The 26,796-nt window shown below is 45.0% G+C and overlaps 2 protein-coding genes across 2 annotated transcripts in view; both read left to right on the plus strand.

Moving 5' to 3' along the window:
• Positions 1-15,692, plus strand: part of LOC309390106 (cadherin-like protein 26) — a gene marked incomplete at both ends in the record, with an annotated part of 68,947 nt that extends 53,255 nt beyond the window's left edge. The window contains one exon of the mRNA XM_081949186.1: positions 15,395-15,692. Coding sequence (XP_081805312.1) covers positions 15,395-15,692 — 298 coding nt within the window. The remainder of the gene's footprint in view (positions 1-15,394) is intronic.
• A 4,270-nt stretch (positions 15,693-19,962) lies between these two features.
• LOC309390107 (cadherin-like protein 26) overlaps positions 19,963-26,796 on the plus strand; it is a gene marked incomplete at both ends in the record, with an annotated part of 35,206 nt that continues 28,372 nt past the window's right edge. The window contains 2 exon segments of the mRNA XM_081949187.1: positions 19,963-20,046; positions 25,983-26,063. Of these exon segments, the coding sequence (XP_081805313.1) occupies positions 19,963-20,046; positions 25,983-26,063 (165 nt within the window).

Consider the following 26,796-nt stretch of genomic DNA (forward strand, 5'->3'; position numbering starts at 1 on the left):
AGGATGACAAGGACCAGGTAGGCAGGGCCGAGGGGGCGCGGCCGAAGGCGGGCTTGACTGGGGAACTTCAGGGTAGGCCTGGCCTGACTCGGGGAAGGCCAGTTGGAAACCGGGAGGCAGACGCCTAACGGGCGGCACATCCTCAACAATGGACGGCCGGAAGGCGGCGTCCGAGGATGGAAAGGCCCTGGGCGGCTGGACCGGGTGATCAGTGGCTGGTGGAAGGGCACCAGGAAACGAAACGTTGGAGGGCTCAGGCGCAGCGACGTCGATGGCCGACCTGGCAGGGATGTTGTCGCTGTTGCTGGGCAGGCGGCGCCTCAATTGATCCAGGTGCCGCCGCCATTCGGTCCCATCATGCAGCTGGACCCTGTAAGAACAGGGGCCGGTTATGGCGGTGATGGTGGCAGGCACCCACCTAACCGCCCCTGAGAATGCCTGAGCCCATACAGAATCGCCCAGACGGAAAGAATGGGGAGGGGGCCCCAGGTTGCCAGGCTGTTCACTTGAATAGAGTGGGTGCAACCTATCCAAGGTGGTCCGCAGGCGCCGGCCCATCAGCAGCTCAGCTGGAGACTTCCCAGTCAGGGGGCAAGGAGTGGCATGCTGTACCAAGAGGTAAGCAGCCACCCTTGATTGCCAGTCTGCCCCATCCATCCTGCCTAACGCCTCCTTGGCCGAGCGGACCGCCCGTTCCGCCCGGCCATTACTAGCCGGATGGTATGGGGCGACTGGGGCATGGCGGATACCCTGAGAAGCCAGGAACAGCTGGAACGCGGTGGATGCAAATTGAGGCCCGTTATCAGAGACAATGACGTCTGGCAATCCATGGGTGGCGAAAAGCCTAGTCAGTTCCCTGATCGTGGCCTCGGCTGTGGTGGACCTCATGAGGATGAGCTCCACCCAGCGCGAATATGCATCCACCACCACCATGAAGACCTGGCCTCTGAAGGGACCCGCGAAATCCACGTGGAGGCGGGACCAAGGCCCGCGGGGCAATTCCCATTCCCTAGGAGCGGCTGCCGGTGGCGCCGGTCGGGAATGTTGGCAGGGGGAGCAGCCGGCCACCCAGGCGGCTATCTCGTCATCAATGCGAGGCTACCAGACATAGCTGCGTGCCAGGCATTTCATGCGCACTATGCCCGGGTGGCCCTCATGAAGGCGAGATAGCACCTGATGGCGCAGGCTGGGTGGAATGACCACCCTGTCACCCCACAGGAGGCACCCACTGTGAAGTGACAGCTCCAACTGCCTGGCCTTGAAGGGACGAAGGTGCTCTGGCACCGGTCCCTCAGGCCAGCCCCTATGGACCCATAGCATGACCTGGGACAGGTCAGGGTCAGCCCTAGATTTCGAGGCCACCTCTCCGGAAGAGAGCGGCAGAGCCAAATCCGCTATGGCCAAAACCGACAGGCAAGGCACTGTCGGGGGGTCTGCAACGGGCAGGGGGCAGCGGCTGAGGGCATCACCGTGCCCTATGTGCTTGCCCGGGCGGTAGAGCAGAGTGTAGCTGTATGCAGCTAGGAACTCTGTCCACCTGGTCATGCGCGGTGAAAGGATGGGAGGGGTCGGCTTGTTACCCGCCAAAAGCCCAAGGAGTGGCTTATGGTCGGTGAACAAAGTAAAGTGCCGACCATAGAGGTAATCATGGAACCTCTTAATCCCTGACACTGCAGCCAGAGCCTCCTTGTCAATCTGGCTGTAGTTGCGTTCTGCAGAAGTCAGTGTCCGGGAATAAAAGGCTATGGGGGCCTCCGAGCCATTGGGCAGTACATGGCTCAGGACCGCCCCCAAACCCACGGGGGAGGCGTCACAAGCAAGAGTCAAAGGCAGCTTGTCCGAATATTGGACGAGGACTGCCTCTGACGTCAGCAAGTCTTTGACAGCCGCGAACGCATGCGCTTCGCGGCTGCCCCAGCGCCAGGCTGCCGATCGGTCGAGCAACCGATGCAGCGGCTCGGCTAGTGACGCCTTATGCGGCAAAAATGGCGCGTAAAAGTTAAGCAAGCCAAGGAACGCCTGCAGCTCCGTCTTGGAGGCAGGCGTGGGGGCGTTCCTGATGGCTGCTACCTTGGAAGGGGTGGGGTGAATTCCCTGGGCATCAATTGTGAAGCCCAGGAAATCAACCCGGGGCACAGCAAATGAGCATTTGCTGCGCTTTAATTTTAAGCCCGCGCCCCTGAAACGCTCGAGGACCTTCACTAGTACTTCGATGAGGCCCGATCGGCTGCTGGCGGCGATCAGGACGTCATCGAAGTACGGAACCACGCCAGGGAGCCCATGGAGCAGCCGCTCCATTAGGCTCTGGAAGATCCCCGGGGCTACGGAAACGCCGAATTGCAAGCGGCGGCAACGGAAAGCTCCACGGTGGGTGACGATGGTCTGCGCTGCCGCCGCCTCATCATCCACCGGGAGCTGCTGGTAGGCCTGCGCCATATCCAGCTTCGCAAAGATGCAGCCCTGCCCCAAAGAGTGGAGCAAGTGCTGCACTACAGGAACTGGATAGGGGTTCGCCTGGAGGGCAAGGTTGATGGTGGATTTAAAGTCGGTGCAGAGGCGAATGGACCCATCCGCCTTGACTGGGATGACCAAAGGGGTCTCCCACTTGGAGTAATCCACCGGCTCCAAGACTCCCTGCGCGACGAGCTTGTCCAGCTCCGCATCAACCTTTGCCCTCAAGGCGAAAGGCACCCTACGGGCCTTCAGCCTAATGGGGGCAACCTGGGGGTCTAGGTTCAAGGAGATGGGCGTTCCCTTATACGCCCCCAGCTGCCCATCAAACACATCGGAGAACCTGGCAAGTACGTCGGCCACGTCAGGAGGCGTGGCCACCACTTGCCTTACCCCGTGCACTGATAGGCCAAGTGCCGGGAACCAGTCAAGGCCCAGGAGGGCCGGCAAAGGCTTTTCCACTACTAGGAGGGGAAGGCACCCCGAAAAGTCCCCGTACTCCACCCGCACCAGGTGACAACCCAGGGTAGGAATTAGAGTCCCCTGGTAGTCCCGTAGGGTTGCGTCTGGGGAGGAGAGCTGGGTCTTTGAGATGCCTGGACAGAGGCGGGAGAACTCTGCCCACGACAATAGGGATCGGGATGACCCCGAGTCCACCTCCATGGTGCAGGGGGAGCCCTCAATGAGGAGCGACGCCTTGATGCGCTCCGCACCTGCACCCATGTGGAAGGCCAACTCTGCGGGGTTGGCGTGGAAGTCAGCGTCCACGGCGTAGCAGCCTCCGCGCGAAGGCTGCTGCTGCTGCTGCTGCTGTCGTCCAGCACGGCTTCCAGGTCGCTGTTTGACGGCGGCTGTGGTCGGGACGTCATCTGGACGCTATGGCAAGGGGAACTGCGCTCGGCAGACCTGGGCCAAATGTCCTTTCTTAAGGCAGCGGCGGCAAACCGTGGCCTTAAAGGGGCAACCCGAACGGTCGTGGTTGCCTCCACAGCCAAGGCAAGCGGTCACAGCTTCCCGGGCTCGCTGAGGGCCGCGTCTTCTGGTGGACTGGCCAATGCGCGCCACCGCTCCCTCCTCAGGGTAGTCAATAGGCAGGGGAACTAGTTCGTCTACCAGGCAAGTGCGGCCTGGCGGAGGCGGCAGGTTGAACATCTCCGCCATTGACTCGTCGGAGAGTTCAGCCGCCCTTGCCTGCTCAATGGCCCCAGTCAGTGTGATGTCCGCTTGTGACAGGAGCCGCCGGCGAAGGCGCAGATCTTTCACGCTGCTGACGAACTGCTCCGTGAGGTTGCGATCGAGGTCGGCAAACTCGCACCTCATCGCCGCTGTGCGAAGCGACTGGAGGAACTGGCTCACCGACTCCTCCGGCTTCTGGACACAGCGCCTCAAAGCGTAGTGCCTCGCCACCCAGGATGGTGTAGGGGCGTAGTGGCGCTGAAGACGCTCCGTTAATGTAGCCCAGTCCAGAGAGTGGACTGGCTGAGGGGCGGCTAGCGAGTGAGCGGCGCTAAACATTGGCGTGCCGCAACAGCTCAAGAAGAAGCTGCACTTCTCATCATCTGGCACATCGCGATGGCCGTTGGCTATCAGATAGCACTCGAAGCTCTCCAGGAACGCTTCCCATGTCTCACCGTCGCAGCCAAAAGGAACGAATGTTGGCATCGCCGACATGGTCTCCTCAGAGGTTCGAGCTAGGCTTGAAAGGAACGGGTAGCCAGTACGATTGTGCCAAGATGGAACGTTCGGTGGGTTAGCGGCTGAATCCCATCCTCGTCGCCAGTGTTAAGTTGGCACAAAGGCGAGCGGAGTCGTGAGGAGAATTAACCAGTCTTTATTGAACACGAACAGACTCAACAAATATACAGGAGAGAATCAATGCAGGGTTCGTCTGACAGCTATTTATACGAAGCTGTCAGACGAACCAGCCAATCCCCAAGCCAGAGTTTCCCCGCTCTCAGCCAGGTCGCGTCTTAGCCAATCAGACGCGACCTGGCTGTTGCTAGTGCAGATGCCGGCTGTCAGGGGGAATTCCCTGACGTCATCTGCATGGACACAATACCAAGTATGTATTTTTTTAGCTTTTGGGCAAGTCCACCACATATGATAGTATGAACTCAATGATTGATTACACTTCCAACATTTAACAGATCTATCTTTATACATTTTAGCCAATCTTTCTGTTAGATCTATAATGTCTAATTCTCAGTAGGTATGCTTATGGAATTGAAGATACCATATTTTTGGGAGTACAAGATGCACCTTTCCTCCCCCCAAAAAGAGGGTCAAAAACTGGGTGCGTCTTATACACTGAATACAGCATTTTTGGCCTCCCAAAACCCCGGGATAATGATAACAATGTATATATATGTATGGATACAACATAAGGAAATTGGATGTAAATTGTAAACAGTGATATGGAAAGGAGGATTAGAAATTTTTGTTACTAAATATTATTGATGTTTAGTCAGAATAGGCCATAAGGATATAGTGTTATTGGAGGATATTAGAAATAACAAATGAAATGCCAGTATGTGGCCAGGTTTTAAATCTTGGTACATTTTATGATGAAGGATGGTTAAACAATTATAGTCAAATAAAAATGGAGGTATGATGATGGTAATATGTATAAAAATATCTGATTTAAAATACTTGAGTTAATATGAATTTTGTGACGACAGTGGAAGAGACGCACGGAAGCTTTTTGTAACCAACTGATACACTTTCTACAGTATGTAAAGAAGGAGGATTCTTTATGTTGTGTTTGTTTTGAAAATTTAAAATAAAAAAAACTTTTAATTGAAAAAAACTATTGAATTTTAAAACAGGCTCTAGGCTCATGACGTTTACCACCTCACAAACATCTCAGTGTGGCCTTCAAGCTGCTAGAAGTTGTACCGCTCTTCAGCAAAAGAGACTTGTTTACTTGCCAAAGATGCAGTTTACCCAACTCTGAAGTGTGTCGGAAAATCTGGATGCCTCATACATTTGAGAAGAACGTTAAAGTTTAAATATAAGATTATCTGTCCAAACACTATGCTTTTTTTTTTATTTAAAAGAGATAGTATCTCACCTTGCACATACAGGTTGAGTGAGGTTCATTCAGTATTTGTGGCAATAGTTTAATAGCCATTCCCAATCACTCAGCACCAATTATTTCTTCATCCTCATGATGGGATTTACATTTATTTCCAGTTGAGTGGCTAGGGCACGGGTCAGCAACCTGCGGCTCTGGAGCCCAGGTGGCTCTTGTTTTGGAATAGTTTTTGTTAAACATTTTAATCTTTAAAAACAGAAAGAAAAACACAAGAAAAAAAACATACATAACTGTTGTGGCCCAGCAGGAGCCGTTGGAGTTGCCACCAAACTCCGACAGCGAGGGTCCCTCTGAGTCGGCTCAGGAGGATGTGGAGGACCCTGGACAGGGTTCCGACTCTGAGCAGGGCGCAGAGAGGCTGGTTGGCCACCAGGAGGCGCCTGAGGCATGGAGCAGTGGTGAAAGCCAAAGGAAGGGGGCTCCTGATGTCATGCCTTGGAGCAGTGAGGAGGAGTCACAGGACAGTGAGTCAGACATCAGCAGTAAGCTATTAGATGCTCCTTACCGACGTGCTTCCCGGCGTAAGGAGCAATTGAGCAATTACAGGAGGTAATTGCTCTCAGCTGCTGATAATTAGACTCCTCTCCAGACTATAAAGGGACTGCTTGTGGACACACCCTTTGCAGAAATCAACTGATCATTGGAGTTGGAGAAGCTCAGATCTGTGTCGTACTTTGGCAGGCTGGATTGCTGCCAAAGGGTTTACCTGGATTGCTGCCAATCTGTTCCCTGGACCTTGGCAGGCAGGAGTGCTGCTAAGGTGATTATCTGGAGCTTGGTAGCTGAATTGCTGCCCAGAGTGCTATCTTGACCTTGGCAGGCTGGATTGCTGCCAAGGTTGAACCTGTATGTCAATAAACATCTCTGGAAGAGTCTTTGTGTCGGAGTGACTTGTTATACAAAAGGAGGGGGTCAGAACACATAACAATATAAAGTAATTATACAGCCTTCTGTATCGGCTTTCATGTTTAACCTTTATAGTTCTCCATTCTGCATTGCCTTCCTATTGATTTTACCTTGTCCAATAATATAATAACAGTAGTACTAACACTTATAGTAATATTAATTATTTATATCACCATTATATTTACATTCTCTATTTTCTCTTTTGGCTTCTAGTTTTCTAGCCACTTATAAATTCTATTCCATATTTTATAGAAATCCAATTCTTCTCTTTCTTTTAGTTCTATGGTTATGTTGTCCATCTCTACACATTAGAGTACTTTTCTAATTATTGTTTAGTCTGAGGATGTATTGATTTTTTTCCAGTTTTGTGTGAAAGCAATCCTAGCTGCAGTGAGTATGTGTAGTATTATGTATTGAAATTGTTTATCCATTTTTTGGTCTATTAGACAAAAATAATAATTAGAACACATGTGGCTCTTTCATTCCCCTGCTGTGGCTCCCTGTCACCTTGGGGGGCTTCCGGTTAGGACCTTTGTGGCTCTTTGAGTGTTTAAGGTTGCCGACCCCTGGGCTAGTGATAAACGGTACCATCAAGATCACTATCTGGTTTTTGCAGGAGGTGTTAGCACTACAGAATTAAAAAGAGCAAATTAAATGGTAGGGCGAATAGGTACCTTCCATGCAACATTTCTCATAGTTATCTGCAGGATCGCATCCTACCACACACGTCCCTGCGACCTATCCGCTCACACAGGGAGGGGCTCCTCCTGGTGCCGTCTGCCAGGCAATGCCAGCGGGCGACACCTAGGAGTAGATCCTTCTCTGTGATGGGCCCAACCCTCTGGAATGACCTCCCCCCAGACATTCGAACCACCACCGACCTCCGCTCCTTCCGGCAAAAGTTAAAGACTCACCTATTTCAATCAGCTGGCCTGGCACCGTCTTAGTTTTACCTCCCGGGATTTATTTATTTTAATTGGGTTTTAAGGGTTTATAGGCTTTTAACGTATTATATTTATTATTCGATTACAGTCTCATAACCTCCTTCACCAGTATTAATTTAATTGTTTATGTATGTATTTTAGAATGTATTTTAGTGACTGTACACCGCCCCGAGTCCTTTCCGGGAGAGGGGGCGGTCTATAAGTGTGAATAATAAATAAATAAATAAATAAGGAAACCTACTCAATATGGTTACTAAAGTATCTCATTTTCTGTATTTTCAAATACATGGAGTGAAAATATAGAGTTCACATAGGTCAGTAAACCACAAAAACATATTAACACTAATGAAACCTAGCATGCCATAAAAAAATTGCCAGATCTTAACTTGATGCGCTTTATATACGTAATGTAAATTATCTAAATGTAATACTATCTCATTCATACCAAAGAGGATTTTGATTTGATTTGTTTGCTTTAATGGAGTGGGCAGATACTGCACGGCATTGCCAGAATATTCTTAAATTCTACCTCCCCATTTCCTGGAACCACAAGAATCACACAAAACTGATCATGGGAGCCCTTTTCTTAAGGGTGGAAAAATAATGCCCTCACCAATGTTGTTTTATAGAAAATCTGCCCCAACAAGTCAAGGGCAGCAGCTAGTTGCAACCACTATTGGCTCAGGTTTGAAGAGCCTTTGAAAACAACTGACCATGAAAGATGTATTTGGGGAAGAACAGTCTTATAAATCGAGGCTTAAAGAACATCTCTTGCTTAATACTAATCCAGAAGCCAGGGGCACAAAACTAGAAGTGTTTTGATTTGCTGGCAATGCCTGAATTAAAACAACACGAGGCTCACTTCCTTTGTGACATTATTTGCTTAGTTACTCTTCAGCCACTGAAAGCAGAGAGTCCACCAGAACAAAGTAAATATTGTCATATTTCTGACATTTGGTAGCAAAACATCCAACTTTTGATGGAACCATTTGGGCAGCTTTGGAGTAGTTTGAAAGGTTAGAATACAGGGATGTGCCGTGGGTTCTTTTTGGTTGAACCATGAGTAATCTGACTGACCCAAACTTAGTAGACATAAAATGAAACAGGAAAATGGGGTTTTGTATCTCCTTTCAATCATTTCATATGCTAGCAAGGTCATGCTCAAAGTCCTATAAGGTAGGCTTCAGCAATATGTGAACCAAGAACCACCAGAAGTACAAGATGAGTTTAAAAGAGGTAGAGGAACTAGAGATCAATCGCCAACCTTGGCTGGATTACAGAGAAAGCAAGAGAGTTCCAGAAAAAACATCTACTTTTGCTACACTAAAGCCTTTGATTGAGTGGATAACTGTAGCAAATTCTTAAAGAGATGGTAGTCACTTTACCTGTCTTTTGAGAAACCTGTATGTGGGTCAAGAAGCAATGATTAGAACCAGACATGGAACAACTGGTTGTTCCAAAATAGGAAAAAAAGAAGATATGACAAGGCTGTATATTGTCACCCTGCTTATTAAACTTATATGCAGAGTATGTCATGCAAAATGCGGGGCCAAACAAGCCAAAATTAAGATTGCGAGGAGAAATATCAACAACCTTAGATATGCAGACAATACTTCTCTAATGGCAGAAAGTGAAGAGGAATTAAAGTTAGAGTTAGGCTTTGGGTGATGAGGTTGAAAGAGGAGAGTGCAAAAGTTGGCTTGAAACTCAACATTATATAAACTAAGATCATGGCATCTGTCCCATTACTTCCTGGCAAATAGAAGAGGAAGAAATGGAAGCAGTGACAGATTTTATTTTCTTAGGCTCCAAGATCACTGCAGATGGTGACTGCAGCCATGAAATTAAAAGATACTTGCTCCTTGGGAGGAAAACTATGGCAAACCTAGACAGCATATTAAAAAGCAGAGGCATAATCTTGCCAACAAAGGTCTATATACTGTAGTCAAAGCCATGGTTTTCCCAACAGTAATGTATGGCTGTGAGAGTTGGACCATAAGGACGGTTGCGCACCAAATAATTGATGCTTTTGATTGTAGTGTCGGAGAAGACTTGGGAGTCCCTTGGACTGCAAGGAGATCAAATCAGATTTCCTAAAGGAAATCAACCCTGACTGTTCTTTGGAAAGAGAGATAGTGAAACTGAAGCTCAAATATATTGACAACCAGATGAGAAGAGACTACTCATTGGAAAAGACCCTGACGTTGGGAAAAACTGAAGGCAAAAGAAGAAGGCGATGGCAGAGGATGAGATGGTTAGATAGTATCATCGACCCAATGAACATGAATTTGGGCAAACTCTGGAAGACTGGGGTGTGCACTGTGGCCCATGGGATCATGAAAACTCAGACCTTACTTAACAACTGAACAACAACATCTCCTATTAGTGGCTGGGGGTGGGGGGAAGAGACTTTTATTTTACACAAGCAAAGTGTCAGGTCTAAAAAAGCAAAGTGTAAAACAAAGTTTACCAAATGAAACAAAAGACCAAAGGAATTGTAAATTATAAATATCTTCAACTAATTCATAAATAATACAATTATTTTCGGTTTTAACTATTTTCTACACTAGGCATTGTGTTAATTTCTCTATATATCACTTAATTTTACTATAGCATTTTATTCTGTATCTCTAACAGATTTGTTTATAGCTGTTTTTAATATTTCTATTGGCAGGATCTCTCGAGCTACGCTCCCTTTTTCTACAAAGTTCCATCTGTCTTTCATGCTTTTCTGGTTTCTGTTTTTTATTTCTGTTCTGTCAAAGCTTTGACTTTTTCTTCATCTTTTCCCCCCCTTTTTGCTCCTGACTAGGCTTCTTGATTCTTTTCCTCTTCTCACAAAAATCTTTGTTCCATCTGAGGGAAACAGCTTGAAGAACTGTTCTCTCAAGTCAGATCTGAGGGAAAGAAAAAATATGTCTCTCTTTCCTTAGTGTTTTCAGTTGCTTCTTCTTTCCAGTTGCATCTTTCTCATTAGGGCAGCCTATCTTTTAGCTTCCCTCTTAATTTGATTCCTGGGCTTTGGTCTTTTTAAAAAAATCCAACCTCTTTCTCATGAGGCCTATGGCTGCAGAGTTCCCAGGCAGCCATCTTGTACATATGTACAGTATGTATATATTATACTAGCTGGATATCTGTGCTTCGTGATGAAACCATGTGATCAGGCTATGCTGGAGAAATTCGGTTCACAATCCATTGGCTCAGTGGTGGTCGGTGATTGAAACTCGTAACGGAATATTGCTCTCGCCACCTTGAGTGTGGAAGCAGTTCCATAGGTGGACTGTGTAGACATTTTGGTGAGGTACTAACGTTTAGTACTGTAAGGAGCCCTAGGCCGCTCCTGGGTGCAGGAGTAAAACGTCTGCCAGTTTGAACTGAGGTAACAGAATGTGAGGCAACTGGCAGATGGAACAGAGTTCTTTTCAGGTGGGGAGGGGGAGTAGCATATCTAACTTCATAGCATCACAGTGTGTTAATATAAGGCAACTGGCAATTGGAACAGAGCTCTTTGCAGGTGGGGAGGGGGAGTAGAACTCATTTCGGCAAGATCTCACCTGTTATATAAATATATATGCATGTTTTTTATTTATTTCCCACTTTTATTAGTTTTATTAATGTTTTGTTGTATTTTGTTTGATGCGGTGGGCCTGCCAGAATCCTGTGGGATTGGGGAAGTTTATATAAGCACTGTAAAATGAACAATTATTTCCCTTGAATCAAACAAACTCTGAGTAACAATTCCTCCCTACAGTAATCACATTAACAACACATCATCCTCTCTTTCACAATCTATTACAAATCAATATTATATATATATATATATATATATATATATATATATATATATATATATATATATATATATATATATATATATATATATATATATATATATATATATATATATATATATATATATATATATATATATATATATATATATATATATATATGCCACTGATAGGATTTACCTTAATGTGCTGATGCTGCTGTCCCTTTGGGAGTCAGGTAATTCTTATTGTTGTTGTTAGTTAGTTGCGAAGTTGTGTCTGACCCATCGCGACCCCATGGACAACATTCCTCCAGGCCTTCATGTCCTCTACCATCCCCCGGAGTCTATTTAAACTCACGCTGACTGCTTCGGTGACTCCATCCAGCCACCTCATTCTCTGTCATCCCCTTCTTCTTTTGCCCTCAATCTTTCCCAGCATTAGACTCTTCTCCAGTGAGTCCTTCGTTCCCATTTAGGTGGCCAAAGTATTTGAGTTTCATCTTCAGGATCTGGCCTTTTAAAAAACAGTCAGGGTTGATCTCCTCTAGAACTGACCAGTTTGATCACCTTGCAGTCCAAGGGACTCGCAGGAGTCTTCTCCAGCACCATAGTTCAAAGACCTCAATTCTTTGTCACTCAGCCTTTCTTATGGTCCAGCTTTCACAGCCGTACATTGCAACTGGGAAAACCATAGCCTTGATTATACACACTTTTTGTTGGCAGCTTTTTAGAATGCTGCTGAGAATTAATTAGGCAATTCTACTGATAAATAAATAAATCATCCTTTTGGTTAGAATTTTAACATGATCTACCAGCTTTCAATATAAATTGAAAGAGAGATGGGTGGTTAAGAAATATGAAATATAAATAAATAAGTAAGTATTTAAATGTCTTTGGAATAGTTTCATATTTAAACAGGCACCAGAGAAATAGCAATAAAATTAAACAGCGTTGAAGAGCAGAGAGGTTTCGGTCTGTCTTGGTGGCTCCTACATGCTAAGGTCCTGGATACAAGCCAATTCCAAAGAATCCCATATCTGGAGTCTCTCTGCTTCACTCATTATTACCTGGTAGTGACTAAGTGCAATTACGTTGAATAGCTATCAAATTCATTTTCATGTTTGGCCTTGCTCTGAATTAGATAAACATTCTTTTACTGGAATTATGCTACTCGGATTTCTAATTTCAGACTATGAATATATTGAAAAGGAATTGGAAAACTGTAATTGTTGCCATATCTAAAGAGCAATAACTCTTTAACTCTGGAAAAGGTTTTCCTGGCTGCTCCTTTTGGCTCCCAACAATAATAAAATTGCAAACAAGACAAAACAACAAAACAAAAACAAGAATGGCGCTTAATCCATTATTTTCATCAACTCATCTACCTCCTCCCCAGATTCCAACCTTACTATCTCAATGTTTGGGGAATGCCCCGCCCTATAGCAACTTGCATTATGTTAGCTGTTTTCAGATGCATTGGATTATAACCCTTGCCATGGTCAATGTTATAACTACTGCAGATATTGTCTTATTCAGGCCAGGTATGTGTGCAAACCAATATTATTCCAGAAACTCAATTCCACATTCAGGAACTAAAAAGCAGCAGAAGCTTCTCAGGTTCAACACCAGTAGATCCATTGCTTTCTTGAAGCCAGGAATCCAGATGGAAGACCTGCTGAATGCAGAACATAGTGCAGAACATGGAGCCAAGTCTGAGATGTGTTCCTTGGTTTTTTTCTTCCATCCATTTAAGTCAATGCCAGTTTGGTTGTTTGATGCTCAGGTGATCAGTGGCACAGCTTGCCTCCAGACGTTGTGAATGCCCCAACACTGGAAGTCTTTAAGAAGATGTTGGATAGCCATTTGTCTGGAACGGTATAGGGTTTCCTGCCTAGGCAGGGGGTTGGACTAGAAGGCCTCCAAGGTCCCTTCCAACTCTACTATTGTATTGTATTGTATTGTATTGTATTGATCGAACTGCCTATTAAAAGATGCCAACAGGGGTCATTTCTTCCAAGTTAAATTCCAGGGGGGACACGATGATATGTAAATGGACTTTGAATAGTCTATTCTGCTATAGCTACATTGGATAAAAATACTAACATCTGTGACTGTATCTGGTTTTCTCTTATGGCTGCTTAGAATCCACAATTGATCTTGCCTTTGATATATGGTGTGTGTGTGTGTGTGTGTGGTTTACTTCTATCAGCCTAACTGTGAAGGTTTTAGTTGGATTACATTTATTGCTTATTGCGGTCAAATAGCTGCATCCTCCTTATCTTAAGTAATCCAGATTTTATCCAAGCAATTGAATTAATCGATTGCATCTGTCTTACTTTAGATCTTCTAAATAGGCTTATTTTTTTTTTTTATAGAAGCAGTGAAGGCAATTGACAAAAGAGAGGGAACCCTGTGTTATCTCCCTCATGGGCAAAATCATTCTACTTAGTTCAAATTCCCAGTTTTATCTAAAGAATGATGCAAGGTATTTTTTAAAAAGAATATTCAAAACAAGGTGTTTTTCGAGAGAATTATTTATTATGTGACATTACAGTAACTGTCACTGCAATGAGATGCTAACGTTTATAACAGTGATGGCGAACCTTTTTTGGCTCGCGTGCCATAAGTGGGGGGAGTGCAGGGGGGTCGAGTGCGGGCGTGCCACACCGATAATGCAACGCACGACCCCCCCAGTGCGCATGCGTGTACAACGTGCGACCCCCCATTTTTACATGGTTTTTTTGCCCTTCCCAGGCTCCAGGGGCTTTTATATACGCCTCGCGTGCCCTGATAAATGGCTCCGCGTACCACTTGTGGCACGCGTGCCATAGGTTCGCCATCACAGGTTTATAATTAAGATCAACCACCAACAGTGAAGGAACAAGCAGTCAAGAAATACACTGCAGAGTAGCACCCAATACAGCAGCCATGAAGGCCTTGGAAAAGATATTCAAACACTGTGACGTATTTATGCTTACAAAGATCAGAACTGTGCAAGCCATCTGTGTAACAGTGGATGGAAGCAAAAATCAGAATACAGTATTCATGTTTTTGAACTTGGTTCTGGAGAAGACCCAATTCTCTGAAAAAGCCTGTAATGATGCCAAAGATGAAGGAAAGAGGAGAAGTTGGCTGCAGCAACATTTATTCTATTTTATTTTATTTTATTTTGGTTTGTCAAGCATATATGAGAAACAAGTATAAGTATGAATATAACATATAAACATATAAGCAGGTATTCATATATACATAAGAAATGAGTACAAATAGATAGGAACAGTAGAACCGGGACAGTAGGCATGCTGCTGCACTTAGGCATGCCCCCTTACAGACCTCTTAGGAATGGGGTGAGGTCCACGGTAGACAGTTTAAGGTTAAGATTTTGGGGGTTTGAGGATGTAACAACAGAGTCGGGTAGTGCACTCCAGGCATCGACCATTCTGTTGCTGAAGTCGTATTTTCTGCAATTGAGTTTGGAGTGGTTTACTTTGAGTTTGTATCTATTGTTTCCCGTTGTATTATTGTGGCTGAAGCTGAAGTAATCATTGACAGGTAGGATGTTGTAGTAGGCAATTTTATGTACTAAGCTTAGGTCAGACCATAGGCGTTGCAGTTCTAGGATGTCCAGGTTCAAAATTTCGAGCCTGGATAAACATGGACAAACAGGAATAAACTGTTACAGTGGCAATGAAGACACCACTGGAAGACATGAAAAACCAGATTGGGAATGGAGCACATTGGGAGAAAATCTATTTTATGTGGTCGCTAGGAGTCGAAAAATGACTCCATGACACATCATCAATACCCCCCCCCCCCAAAAAAAAAAGTTTAGTCTTGCATGGAACTAAATTACTACTGGTAAATAGTATGGAAGAACTGTCTGCTCATTATGCTTTTTTTCCTCCTGTAAAAACCCCCCAAAAGCTGTTCCCAATGATTTACTAATTTCGGTTTTACTTTTTTGATTTTGTTTCCCCCTCCTTATTTTCCAATTTTACTTTTATTCTTGCTTTAAACACAGCAGGCAACAACAAGAACCTGTCAAGTGGCTGTAGTAGTGGATTCCTCAGCGGGAAGGCGGAGTAAAAAGAAGCCGAGTAACTATATTTCCTTAAACCGTAACCGATGTCAGGGCAATCCGGCAAAAGGACAGGGTGGGGTTACACACGATCCTTCAGCCCTGCAACCAGCGTTTGCTCTCGCTCTCCCCCGCCCGCTCTGTAGTAGGTGGCCGGTTTATAATCTCAGCGCACCTTCGTTGACTCTCCATTCGAGCGCCCCGGAGTATCCGCCAGCCTTTCTCGGGGAGAAGACGGCGGGATCGTCCTCCGAGGCTCCGTTAAGAGACCGGCGGGAACCTCAGCAGCCAGCCGAAGCCCAGCGGTACCACGATGCCGGCTTCTCCCTGGCGCAAGTGGGGCTCTACCGCCGTGCGTTACCTCCTAGCGGTATGGAAGGGGAAAGGATGGGGGGAGGCGGGGAGGGAATCGGGGACCAGACCCTGATGCTGGAGCCCCGTGATTGACAGTTTGCCCGCCGCAGCCGGTTGTGTTCTGGGCAGCGCCTGCCAGGGGGTTCCCTTGTGGGACGCGCGAAACTCTGGACTGAGAATCTCCTTTTCCAGGCAACATTTGAGCTGGCTGCAGGTGGCTTTTCTTCATTCCCTTTGTATGCAGTTGACCTTGGCAAAATCTGGGAGGAGAGTATGTAGAGATTCCCAAAGGTGCTTTTCCAGAGGGGAACTGGACTTCCTTGGTTTTTCTTTCTTTTGAAGACTTTCAGTTACACAATTTGGGATGAGCACTCTTTGAATGGTTGTGGGAGTAGGAATGGATTTCCAGAGGGGGGAAAATTGCAGACTACAGGAACCAGGAGCTAAATTACTCAGGTGACCCTCAGGACACAGATAAACCTCCAAGTGCTTCAACGACCCTCTTTTGTTGTTGTTAGTTGCAAAGTCATGTCCAACCCATCGCAACCCCATGGACAACGTTCCTCCAGGCCTTCCTGTCCTCTACCATCCCCCGGAGTCCATTTAAAACTCACGCTGACTGCTTCAGTGACTCCATCCAGCCACCTCATTCTCTGTTGTCCCCTTCTTCTTTTGCCCTCAATCTTTCCCAGCATGAGGCTCTTCTCCAGTGAGTCCTTCCTTCTCATTAGGTGGACAAAGTATTTGAGTTTCATCTTCAGGATCTGGCCTTCTAAAGAGCAGTCAGGGTTGAGTTCCTCTAGGACTGACCGGTTTGATCGCCTTGCAGTCCAAGGGACTCGCAGGAGTCTTCCCCAGCACCATAGTTCAAAGGCCTCCATTCTCCATGCTCAGCCTTTCTTATGGTCCAACTTTCACAGCCATACATTGCAACTGGGAAAACCATAGCCTTGACTATACGCACTTTTTGTTGGCAGCTTTTTAGTATGCTGTTGAGAATTAATTAGGTAATTCTACTGATAAATAAATAAATGATCCTTTTGGTTAGAATTTTAACATGATCTACCAGCTTTCAATATAAATTGAAAGAGAGATGGGTGATTGCCCTCTATCTTGCCCAGCATTATGCTCTTCTCCAGTGAGTCCTTCCTTCTCATTAGGTACAACTGTCTCACTGTCTGCAATGAAGTTAAATCCTTCCATTCCCCACTAACCTGTCTGAGCTGAAGAAGCTTCTTGGATGAGAAGTGAAACGTCTTCAAAAGAAAAAAACAAGAAAGTCCATTTCCCTCCTGGAAAAGCACTTTGGGCCTGGGATGAGAGTATTTGATACGGTGCTTGTCCGGTTACTGTTTCTAGCAACATTTTGTTTTTCTGGTTATCAAACTTAGTTTGCACTTTTTGTCACAGAGGTCAAAGGTGGCAAATTTGGATGATGTGATGATGCTCAAAATAAATGCGTCCCCTTTGAGCCATTATATATTTAAAGCAATGAATGATAGTAAATCTTGCAAGTTTTCAGTCTCAGGTTACTGATGTAAGGAAATACTTTCAATGAATTTTTTTCAATGGATGCAATGGATTTAAGTGTGACTATCTAAGGTAGTCTTATGCAGGTAATCCTCAACTTACAACCACATTTTAGCCCAAAATTTATATTGCTGAGAAATTTGTTAAGTGAGTTTTGCCCCATTTTACGACTTTCCTCCCATATTTGTTAAGTGAATCACTGCACTGATGTACAATACAATAGTAGAGTTGGAAGGGTCTTCTAGTCCAACCCCCTGCCTAGGCAGGGAACCCTATACCATTTCAGACAAATAGCTATCCAACATCTTCTTAAAGACTTCCAGTGTTTGGGCATTCACAACATCTGGAGGCAAGCTGTTCCACTGATTAATTGTTCTAACTGTCAGGAAATTTCTCCTCAGTTCTAAGTTGCTTCTCTCCTTGATTAGTTTCCACCCAATGCTTCTTGTTCTACCCTCAGGTGCCTTGGAGAATAGTTTGACTCCCTCTTCTTTGTGGCAACCCCTGAGATATTGGAACAATGCTATCATGTCTCCCCTACTCCTTCTTTCTCTTAAGCTAAACATACCTAGTTCCTGCAACCGTTCTTCATATGTTTTAGTCTCCAGTCCCCTAATCATCTTTGTTGCTCTTCTCTGCACTCTTTCTAGAGTGTCCACATCTTTTTTACATCGTGGCGACCAAAACTGAATGCAGTATTCCAAGTGTGGCCTTACCAAGGCATTATAACGTGGTATTAACACTTCACGTGATCTTGAATCTATCCCTCTGTTGGTGCAGCCTAGGACTGTGTTGGCTTTTTTGGCAGCTGCTGCACACTGCTGGCTCATATTTAAATGGTTGTCCATTAGGACTCCAAGATCCCTTTCACAGTTACTACTACTGAGCAAGGTACCACCTATACTGTACCTGTGCATTCCGTTTTTGTTGCCTAAATGTAAAACCTTACTCTTTTCACCATTGAATTTCATTTTATTAGATAGTGCCCAATGTTCAAGTTTGTCAAGATCCTTCTGTATCTTTAGCCTATCTTCTGGAGTGTTGGCTATTCCTGCCAGCTTGGTGTCATCTGCAAATTTGATGAGTTCCCCATTTATTCCCTCATCCAAATCATTGATGAAGATGTTGAAGAGTACTGGGCCTAAAACAGAGCCTTGGGGTACTCCACTGCATACCTCCCTCCATGTAGATGCATGTTTAATGAATAACACTGGCGTTAAGTGAATCTGGTTTCCCCCATGGACTTTGCTTGTCAGAAGGTTGCAAAAGGGGATCACGTCACCCAGGGACATTATATCTGTCATAAACATGAGCCAGTGGTCAAGCATCCGAATGTAAATCATGTGACCGTAAGGATGCTGCATTGGTCCGAAGTCTGAAAAATGGTCATAAGTTACTTTTTTCAGTGCTGTTGTAACTTTGAATGGTCATTAAGCGAACTGTTGTAAGTCAAGGGCTATCTGTACCTTCTTTGTATTTAGTGAAGTCTACACTTCCCCACAGTGGTGGGTTTCTAACCGGTTTACTACCGGTTCGCTGAGAGGGTGTTTTGCATGCACACTGCTTGCTCCGCTTGCTCACTCGCGCGCCCCCTACGCTTTCCTGTGTATGTGCAGTTGACTGAAAACTGTTCTGCGCATGTGCAGAAACATGCTGGCAATGGCAGAGGAGACCTGGGAACTGGTTTGGGGGGTGGGGTGGCAGGCCTGAGTTGCTGCTTGTTCCAGCGACCCATACTGCTAGACCACTACCGGTTCAGCCAAACCAGTCCAATCCAGTAGAAATCCACCACTGATTCCCCCCCATTAAATTGTTTCAAAGCGTTTTGACATATCTAATCAGGAGTAAGATTTCTGTCATGAGAAGAGCCTCCTGTTTGCAAAGTTATGGTTTGAGTACAGCAAGCATACTCTGTGTATGAGATGGCCAAGTAAGCTATTATTTTTGAGAAGGATGTTTTGTTGAGTAAAACTCTTGGTCAGAATGCGTCTGTGTAATATGGAGCCCTTGAGGTCAGGAGTTCATCTTAAGCTGAAGGAATCACAGGTAGTCCTCAACGTACAACGGCAATTGAGCCCAAGATTTCTACTGCTAAGCAAGACAGGGAAGTGAGTTTTACCCCATTTTATGACCTTTCCTGCCACGGTTGTTACATGAATCTTTGCAGTTGTTAAATTAGTATCACGGTTGTTAAGTGAAAAATAGTCATAGGTCACTTCTTCAGGGCTGTTCTAACTTTGAACAGTCACTAAATGAGTGATTGTAAGGCGAGGATTACCTGTAGATCCTCTGGTATCATAAGCAAGGAGACCAGCTCTTCCTTTACATCTTTATCTGTCTTTATTTCCATCATAAATCAGTACAAAACAACATCAGTAAGAATTATGATGATGATGTTACTCCATTGTGTTCGAAGAGGATCTTGGCCCTCTAACAGGTGATGGGTTGTCCACGATGTGTCTGCAGGTGTCTGGTAAAGCCTATATGGACACAAAACATTCTGCCACATGTTGGGCAGACATGTGTGGGCACCACTGTTGCAGCATTTGCACCTCTGGCTTTGCGGAGTGCTCGCTTCTCTTGTGCTACGGTTGTTCTTCTGTCTTAGTTGTCTGGCAGCCTTGGTGGATCAGCGTGCGCCATGTCGATCGATTTTGTGCCAGGGTTTCCCAGGAGGTGGTGTCGATATCCAGGGACATGAAGGAGGCTTTCAATGTGTCTTTGTATTACTTCCTTTGTTCCCCATGCAATTGCTTTCCTTGTGACAGCTAACTATAGAGGAGCCGTTTAGGGATCCAATGGTCTGGCATCCTTGCAACATGGCTTGCCCAGAATGTCTGCTCTGGAGAGGACTTCTGTGTCTGACACCTTCTCTTGCCACTGGATCAGTGGTGGGTTCCGGATTGTGTTGCCACTGGTACACTGCAACGGGGCTGGGCGTCCACCACGTGCATACGTGCAGCGTACCCACTGCCCGCGATGCTCCAGCTGCTCAGTGGAGTGTCACGCAGGCGCTGTACGATCTGTGCACATGCGCAAATAGCCTGGTTGGTTCAAATACAGGTAAGGAGAGCGGGAGGGTGGGCGGACCCTCTGGAGCACCGTACCGGAACGGTACCTGGTGCTCCCAGCAGGCATTGGTACACCCGTACCTGGGCATACTGATCATAACCCACCACTTCACCGGATCCTTGGGATTCTATGGAGGCAGGTGGTGTGGAAGTGGTTCAATTGCCTAGTGTGCCTCCTGTATACAGTTCAAGTCTCACTGGCATACATCAGGCTATGAGAATTATAGCTATTTGAATAATATGGATGAAACAAATCTATGAAACAATAAATGTTCCATAGATTTAAAAATACCCAAAAGTATTTGCCGACATAATACTGTAATACTAGAATACTGATTTCTTTCTACAAGATTTCTTCATATTAAAACAGAGACCTTAAACAAGAAATGAAAATGTTCCTTTACGTCACCAGCTCAACTAAGAGCAGGGAACTTTCCTCTTCTTATTTTTGGATCGATTATACAGCATGAAGGCAATGTCTGAACCGAGCGATGATACAAGGAGATATGACCATTTTTGTATTATGCATCAGTCAGCTCCCATTTTGCAAGCTATATCAAGACGTTGCCATTAAGTAATTTTGCATTCTTTCTTGGGATAGGACAGATGCTTGGATTAAGGTGCAGGAAGTTTGTCATGCAGTTTTCTGTTCTGTTTCTGTTTGGCATGATGAAATCGTACATTCCTAAGGTTTGAAATGTGCCATAGCAGTTCATTTCATCATTTGGTATCAACCTAGGATTACTCTCATATAAACAACCATTCCTTTCCAAAACTCAGAAAAAAGAACATTGTAGAGCAGGGGTGTCCAAACTTGGCAACTTTAAGACTTGTGGACTTCAACTCCCAGAATTCCCCAGCCAGCAGAGCTGGCTGGGGAATTCTGGGAGTTGAAGTCCACAAGTCTTAAAGTTGCCAAGTTTGGACACCCCTGTTGTAGAGGGTGTCTAAAGTACAAGGCATACAGGTATAGAGTGTTATGGCACAACTATGGAAATAATGGACATAACTATGTTGTACAATGTCATGTATTTAAAAAGAGATTATACCTTTATCTCTGGCCTTCTGGAGGCCCTCCAGAAGCCAGAAATGGATAGTTTCCAAACTTTCAGTTGGCCTGTCAGGGGTGTTTTTTGCCCTCCCCAGCCTCCGGAGACTTTCCTGAAGCCTGGGGAGGGCAAAAAACACACCCAATGGGCCAACTGGAAATTCAGAAACAATCCATTATCATCATAATTCTTATTGATGTTGTTTTGTACTGATTTATGATGGAAACAATCCCTCCGGCTTCCAGAGAGCCTCTGGGAGCCTGGGGGCAGTAGTGGGTTCCGGATCCCATTGCAACCGGTACGGTGCATCAGGGCTGGGCATCCACCACATGAATGCGTGCACATGCGCATACATGCGTACTTGCCACCCGCGATGCTCCACAAAGCCTCTGCAATGCTCCAGCTGCTCAGCGGAGCGTTGCAGAGGTGCCATATGCTCCATGCCCATGCGCAGAAGCCCTGAACAGCTCAAATACCGGTAAGGAGGATGGGCAGTCAGTCAGGCCCTCTGGAGCACTGTGTGCTCCCAGCACCAGTACGCCCATACCTGGGGGTACCGGTTGTATCCCACCACTGGCTGGGGGAGGCTGTTTTTGTCCTCCCCTGGCTTCAGAAAAGCTTCCAGAATCTGGGGGTGGTGGTGTTGTGTGTGCATGCACGGGGTGTGTGTTGCGCGTGCATGCACAGGTGGGCAGGGAGCATTAATTGGTGTCGGCATGTGCACACACAATTTTGGCACTCCATAAGAAAAAGGTTCGCCATCACTGACCTAGGTGAAAAGATTGTTGTTGGGAGATAAATGTAATTTTATGGAGTAAGTTATTACCACTATTTTAGTTGGGGGTAGTCCCCTATTCTTTTCCGTGGACTTTCAGGAAACATAATTAATGGAATTGTGGTAGGACTCTTGCCTCCTTAAATTGTTAGATCTGTCAGGTGGTACAGTACTTAAATGACTAAGACACAAAGAACACGTCCATTTATTAAAAAAATGATTAAAATAATTTCCCTGCTCGCTTCATTCATGTGTGCGCATGACATGCATTGTTGCGCATGCACATTTCACTGAAACTGTTCTGCACATGCACAGAAAAATGCTGGTGACGGCAGAAAAGTCCTGCGAACCGGTTCTGGGATGTGGCAGGCATGGGTCACTGCTGTTCCAGTGACCCAGGCCACCATATCACTACCGGTTCCTCCAAACCGGTCCGAACCAGTAGGAACCAACCACTGGACCTAATATATCTATCAAAATACATTAAATAATTATTCTTAGCCTTTCCCCCACCCCCATTGGAATGGGTGCCAAATAACCTCTTTACTAAATTGTGTAGTGTCTTTCTTTCTTAGTAATATTTTAGAAACATGTAGATAAGTGCTTCAAGACCTGATTTAGAAATACAAGGTCAACAGTGTAGTAATACAACAAGTTAAGCAAGCTTATTGTGCTCAGACAGAGTTCGTTGCTAATTGACAATTACATTGTAGTTTATATAATCCTTTAAAGAAATGTACAGTCCTAATTAAGCCTTTCTTGCCAAGGGAGATAGTTGGGGGACTGACGCAGAACAGGAAAAGCTGGTAATGTGAACAGACCTGACGTTACTTGCTAAAATCACAGAAACACAATATATGTCACAAATATTGAGGAGGAAGTAAATAAATGGGTTTTGTTCTTATTCATGGTAGAGAAAACCAGGAGCCCATCCTTTAAACACCACTTCTACTTTGAGTTTTCAAACCAACAACTAAATAATCAATGATTTAAATGACCCATGTTTTTTTTCCCTCAACAAGCAAAATACCATCTCTGTTGTGTCATGATGTTAAGTCCCGCTGGGTAACACAATACTTGATTACAGATTATTTCTAAAACAATTTCTTTTCCTGTGAAGTGCTGAAGGAACTTTACAAGGAAGTTGAATATCAATTTACACTGCATTCAAGTTTAGGGAAATAGAATGAATCACCTTGCTTCTTCTATCTTCTACCTCTTTTCCTTTTTCATCTCCTCCAATGCATTCATTTGATGGTAGTATAATATGGTAATAAACAAACAAACAAACAAATAAATAAGATGGTAGTATAAGTCTTCAATAGTACAAATTAAAATTAACCACATCCCTGTAATGAGGATTTTAAGCCAAAGCTTGAAAGCTTTTAAGCATGCATCATGGTTAGTAGACATGGTGAAGGCCATCAAAGGTTAAAGATTTCCCCTCAAGTCAACCTTGAATCCAACTCAAGTTTGACTCAAACTTCCATCCTTCTGAGGACTGTAAAATGAGGACCCAGATGGTTGGGGACAATCGGCTGACTCTGTAAACCACTGAGAGAGGGCTGTAAAGCACTGTGAAGTGGTATATAAGTCTAAAGGCTATTGCTCTTAGGGTTATAGGCTAGACTGGGAATTCTGAAAGACATCCTAGCAATCAAACAAACTCCATAATACTGCCAAGCATACTATATGGTCGTATAATCTCTAGGAGTCCAATTCAACTCAAGAGTGATCTTCATATCTTTATTAAATGAATATTTAATCAAACACTAGCCAACTGTGGGTTACAGGTTTGTGGTTGAATTCTCATGTAATATTTAGCCGGGAGTTTTAGTCTTCATTTAAACAGCATGGTGCTAAATGATTATATAGTTTGTTTTGATGATAATTTCCTTTTGTTTTACTATGCATGAAAGCTGTATTATGTTTAGCTTTATATGGTGATGAGTTACTAGAACGTTTCCAACAAATTACAATGAAAACATCCTTGGTTGGCTCAGTAAGGAGACTTAATTGAAGAGAGACTTGTGGTGTGTATCATGCATAGACCTGGTGTCAGCCCTGGAGCCATTTTCCCCCTTGGCCCTTCAGGGCTGCCACAGCGGAAAAGGTCAAGCTGTGCAAGAAGGTGGAGTCTGAGACTGAGTGACCTTGGGACTGTGACCTGATTGGACCATGTGATCAATAGTTCGGAGAAGGGGAGGGAAACCTTTATTTTGAATTAGGGGGAAACCTGAGGGATGGCCAGAATCGGTTTCCCCAGATGTGCCAATATGATGTGCCTAATGAATCTATTCTTTGAGGAAATCGTTCGCCTTGGAGGTTTGATTCTGTTGGGCTTGTTACTTAGAACCCTGGCTTGTTTATTTTCTCATGATAGGTGTTAGATCGAGTGAATGAAGTCACACTCAGGCTTCAGAGTAACAACAGCTCTTTATTAGCACAAGTCAACTATGTACAATCCAGCGACGGTTCAGTCTGACAGCAGCCCTCTTATAGGGATAACATGTTTGAGCACTGCCCAAGACATTATGGTCAAGGATGACCCCATGTCAATCTCCACATTGCATGGAGAGTCCTCAATGAGGACTGTGACTTACAGCTTTTTTGGCCGCTTCGTGCGGACTTGGCCTATGGAGATGTATTAGGTGACTCTGGTGTCGTCTTCTGTTCGCCGTGGTGGCTGCTGCAATGCCCCTTGGTTGGGCCTCTGCTAGCGGTTAGGTAAGCTTCTGGGCTTCCAGGTTGTAGAGGGGCAATCGCTTCTGCAGACCTTGGCGATGTGCCCCTTGTGTTCGCAGCGTTGACAAATGGCATCACGGAAATGGCAATGTGTTCTGAGGTGGTTTCCTCCGCAGCCGGTGCAAGGCGGGAAACTTGATTCAAATTTTTGCCTCGGCTTGGTGCGATCACTGCACATGGGGTAGCTGTCATCTTCGCTCTCCGAGCCTGAAGGCTCTGTGGCCTCGCGGTGCACGCCTGCGCTTTTCCACACACTCTTTGGACTATTTTGGCACTGCAGGGTTTCCGTTGATTTAATTGAAGACTCAGTAGCCCTGGCTTCGTTTAGGGCAATTTGGAGAGTAAGATTAGTCTTTGCTAATAACCTCCTCTGCAAGCCAATGTCCCTAACATTGCATATGATGCAGTCAAGTAGTAGTTCATCAAGATACCTAAACTCACAGTATGCTGCGGCCTTTCTGAGCGCTGCAACATATTCGTTGATGGATTCCCCTTCTTTTTGGTTACGAATGTTGATTTCATGCCTCCGGACTTATTTAGATGGTCTGGGAAGGTAGTGTGTCCTCAGTGTCTGTTGTAGAACCGACCACGCGATCGATTGGAGTGGCATTGGCTAGGACAAATCCTTCGCCTCTCGAACACTTCTGGTCTGCAGTAGCTCAGGAACATATTCTTTTTCTGGCTTCAGAAAGGCCCATGAGGTCGTTGGCTTCGAGGAAGCAATCAAACTTCATCGTGTAGGATTCCCAGTGTTTGGTGGCTGGATTGTATGAGTTGGTGGGGCGTGCATTGTCATCTTATGTTTCTGAGCGCATTTGAATTTGCTGCTCAAAGATGGCTGCTTGATGCCACGCCATGCTCCGGGCTGGATGTCATGCTCTTTTTGTCTGCCTAGTTGCCTTCCGATCCCACCCTCATCGCCAGTATTAGATCGGGTGAATGAAGGCACACTCAGGCTTCAGAGTAACAACAGCTCTTTATTAGCACAAGTCAACTATGTACAATCCAGTGAAGGTTCAGTCTGACAGCAGCCCTCTTATAGGGAGCTGTCAGACCCTTCGACCAATCAGATCGAATCTCTGTTCCCGCCGGAACAGAGGACCTTGGTGTAAACCATTACCAATGTTTCTGGTGTCTAACAATAGATCTTGATGTTAGATCCACTTTTGCAATATTAGCATTTTTACCTTAGTTCTTTTTCCTGTCCATTAAGGTTCTTGCCATCCATAACTTCCATTATGCCCTGGGCAATGACATCATTGTACATAAGGATCAACCCAAGAGAAGCAAGCAGGTGGGTACACTATTGAATTCTTCAGTGAAGCACATTCATTTGAAATGTAAATAAAAGTCATAGTAAAATTATGTTTCATTCTTGTTTGATTGGAATGCTCATTGTACTCTGAAGTGAAATATGGGTTAGATTCACTCAAAGATAAACTTAATCAGAAACCTGGATCAATAAAGTGTAGTTGTTCTATTCTTCTGACACAGACATGATGGTTTGTTCTCTAATCATAACTGGTTTTCTCATGATTTTCTCAACTACATGTTTTAGCATGACAGTGACTACAGCCAGCAACTCTCTGGGAGCATGATGTTAATTTAAGAAGATTTCAGTTCTGTGATCTATGATTTGCACGCAACCCTCTAATTTTTATTCCCAAAATCCAGGGTCAAAAGCCATTGATTTGGGGGAGTTTTATTATTTTTGGGGCTCCTCATTTCATCCCATCTGCTCTCTGACAAAAGATAAAAAAATGGAGGCTTAGCTGATTTCACATATCTATTTTGCATTTTAAAACTTCATGGGTTCATTTTTTAAATTAGAATGCTGCTAGCTCAATTCCTCAGTTATGTCATCTTGCTGAAGGACATCCCCTCTTACCACTCTTGAAAGGTTCTTTTTAAATTCCTTTACTTCATCAGAGAGAACAATACCAGTTCTTACTCTGCCTTAGGAGGTGGTTGCATTTGGCTGACCTTGTTTGGGCTTCAGTGGTGAGAAGAGTTGGACAAACAAACAA

Source organism: Natrix helvetica (assembly GCF_964273705.1).
Source record: "Natrix helvetica genome assembly, chromosome: 3".
In the NCBI taxonomy this organism is placed as follows: Eukaryota; Metazoa; Chordata; class Lepidosauria; order Squamata; family Natricidae; genus Natrix; species Natrix helvetica.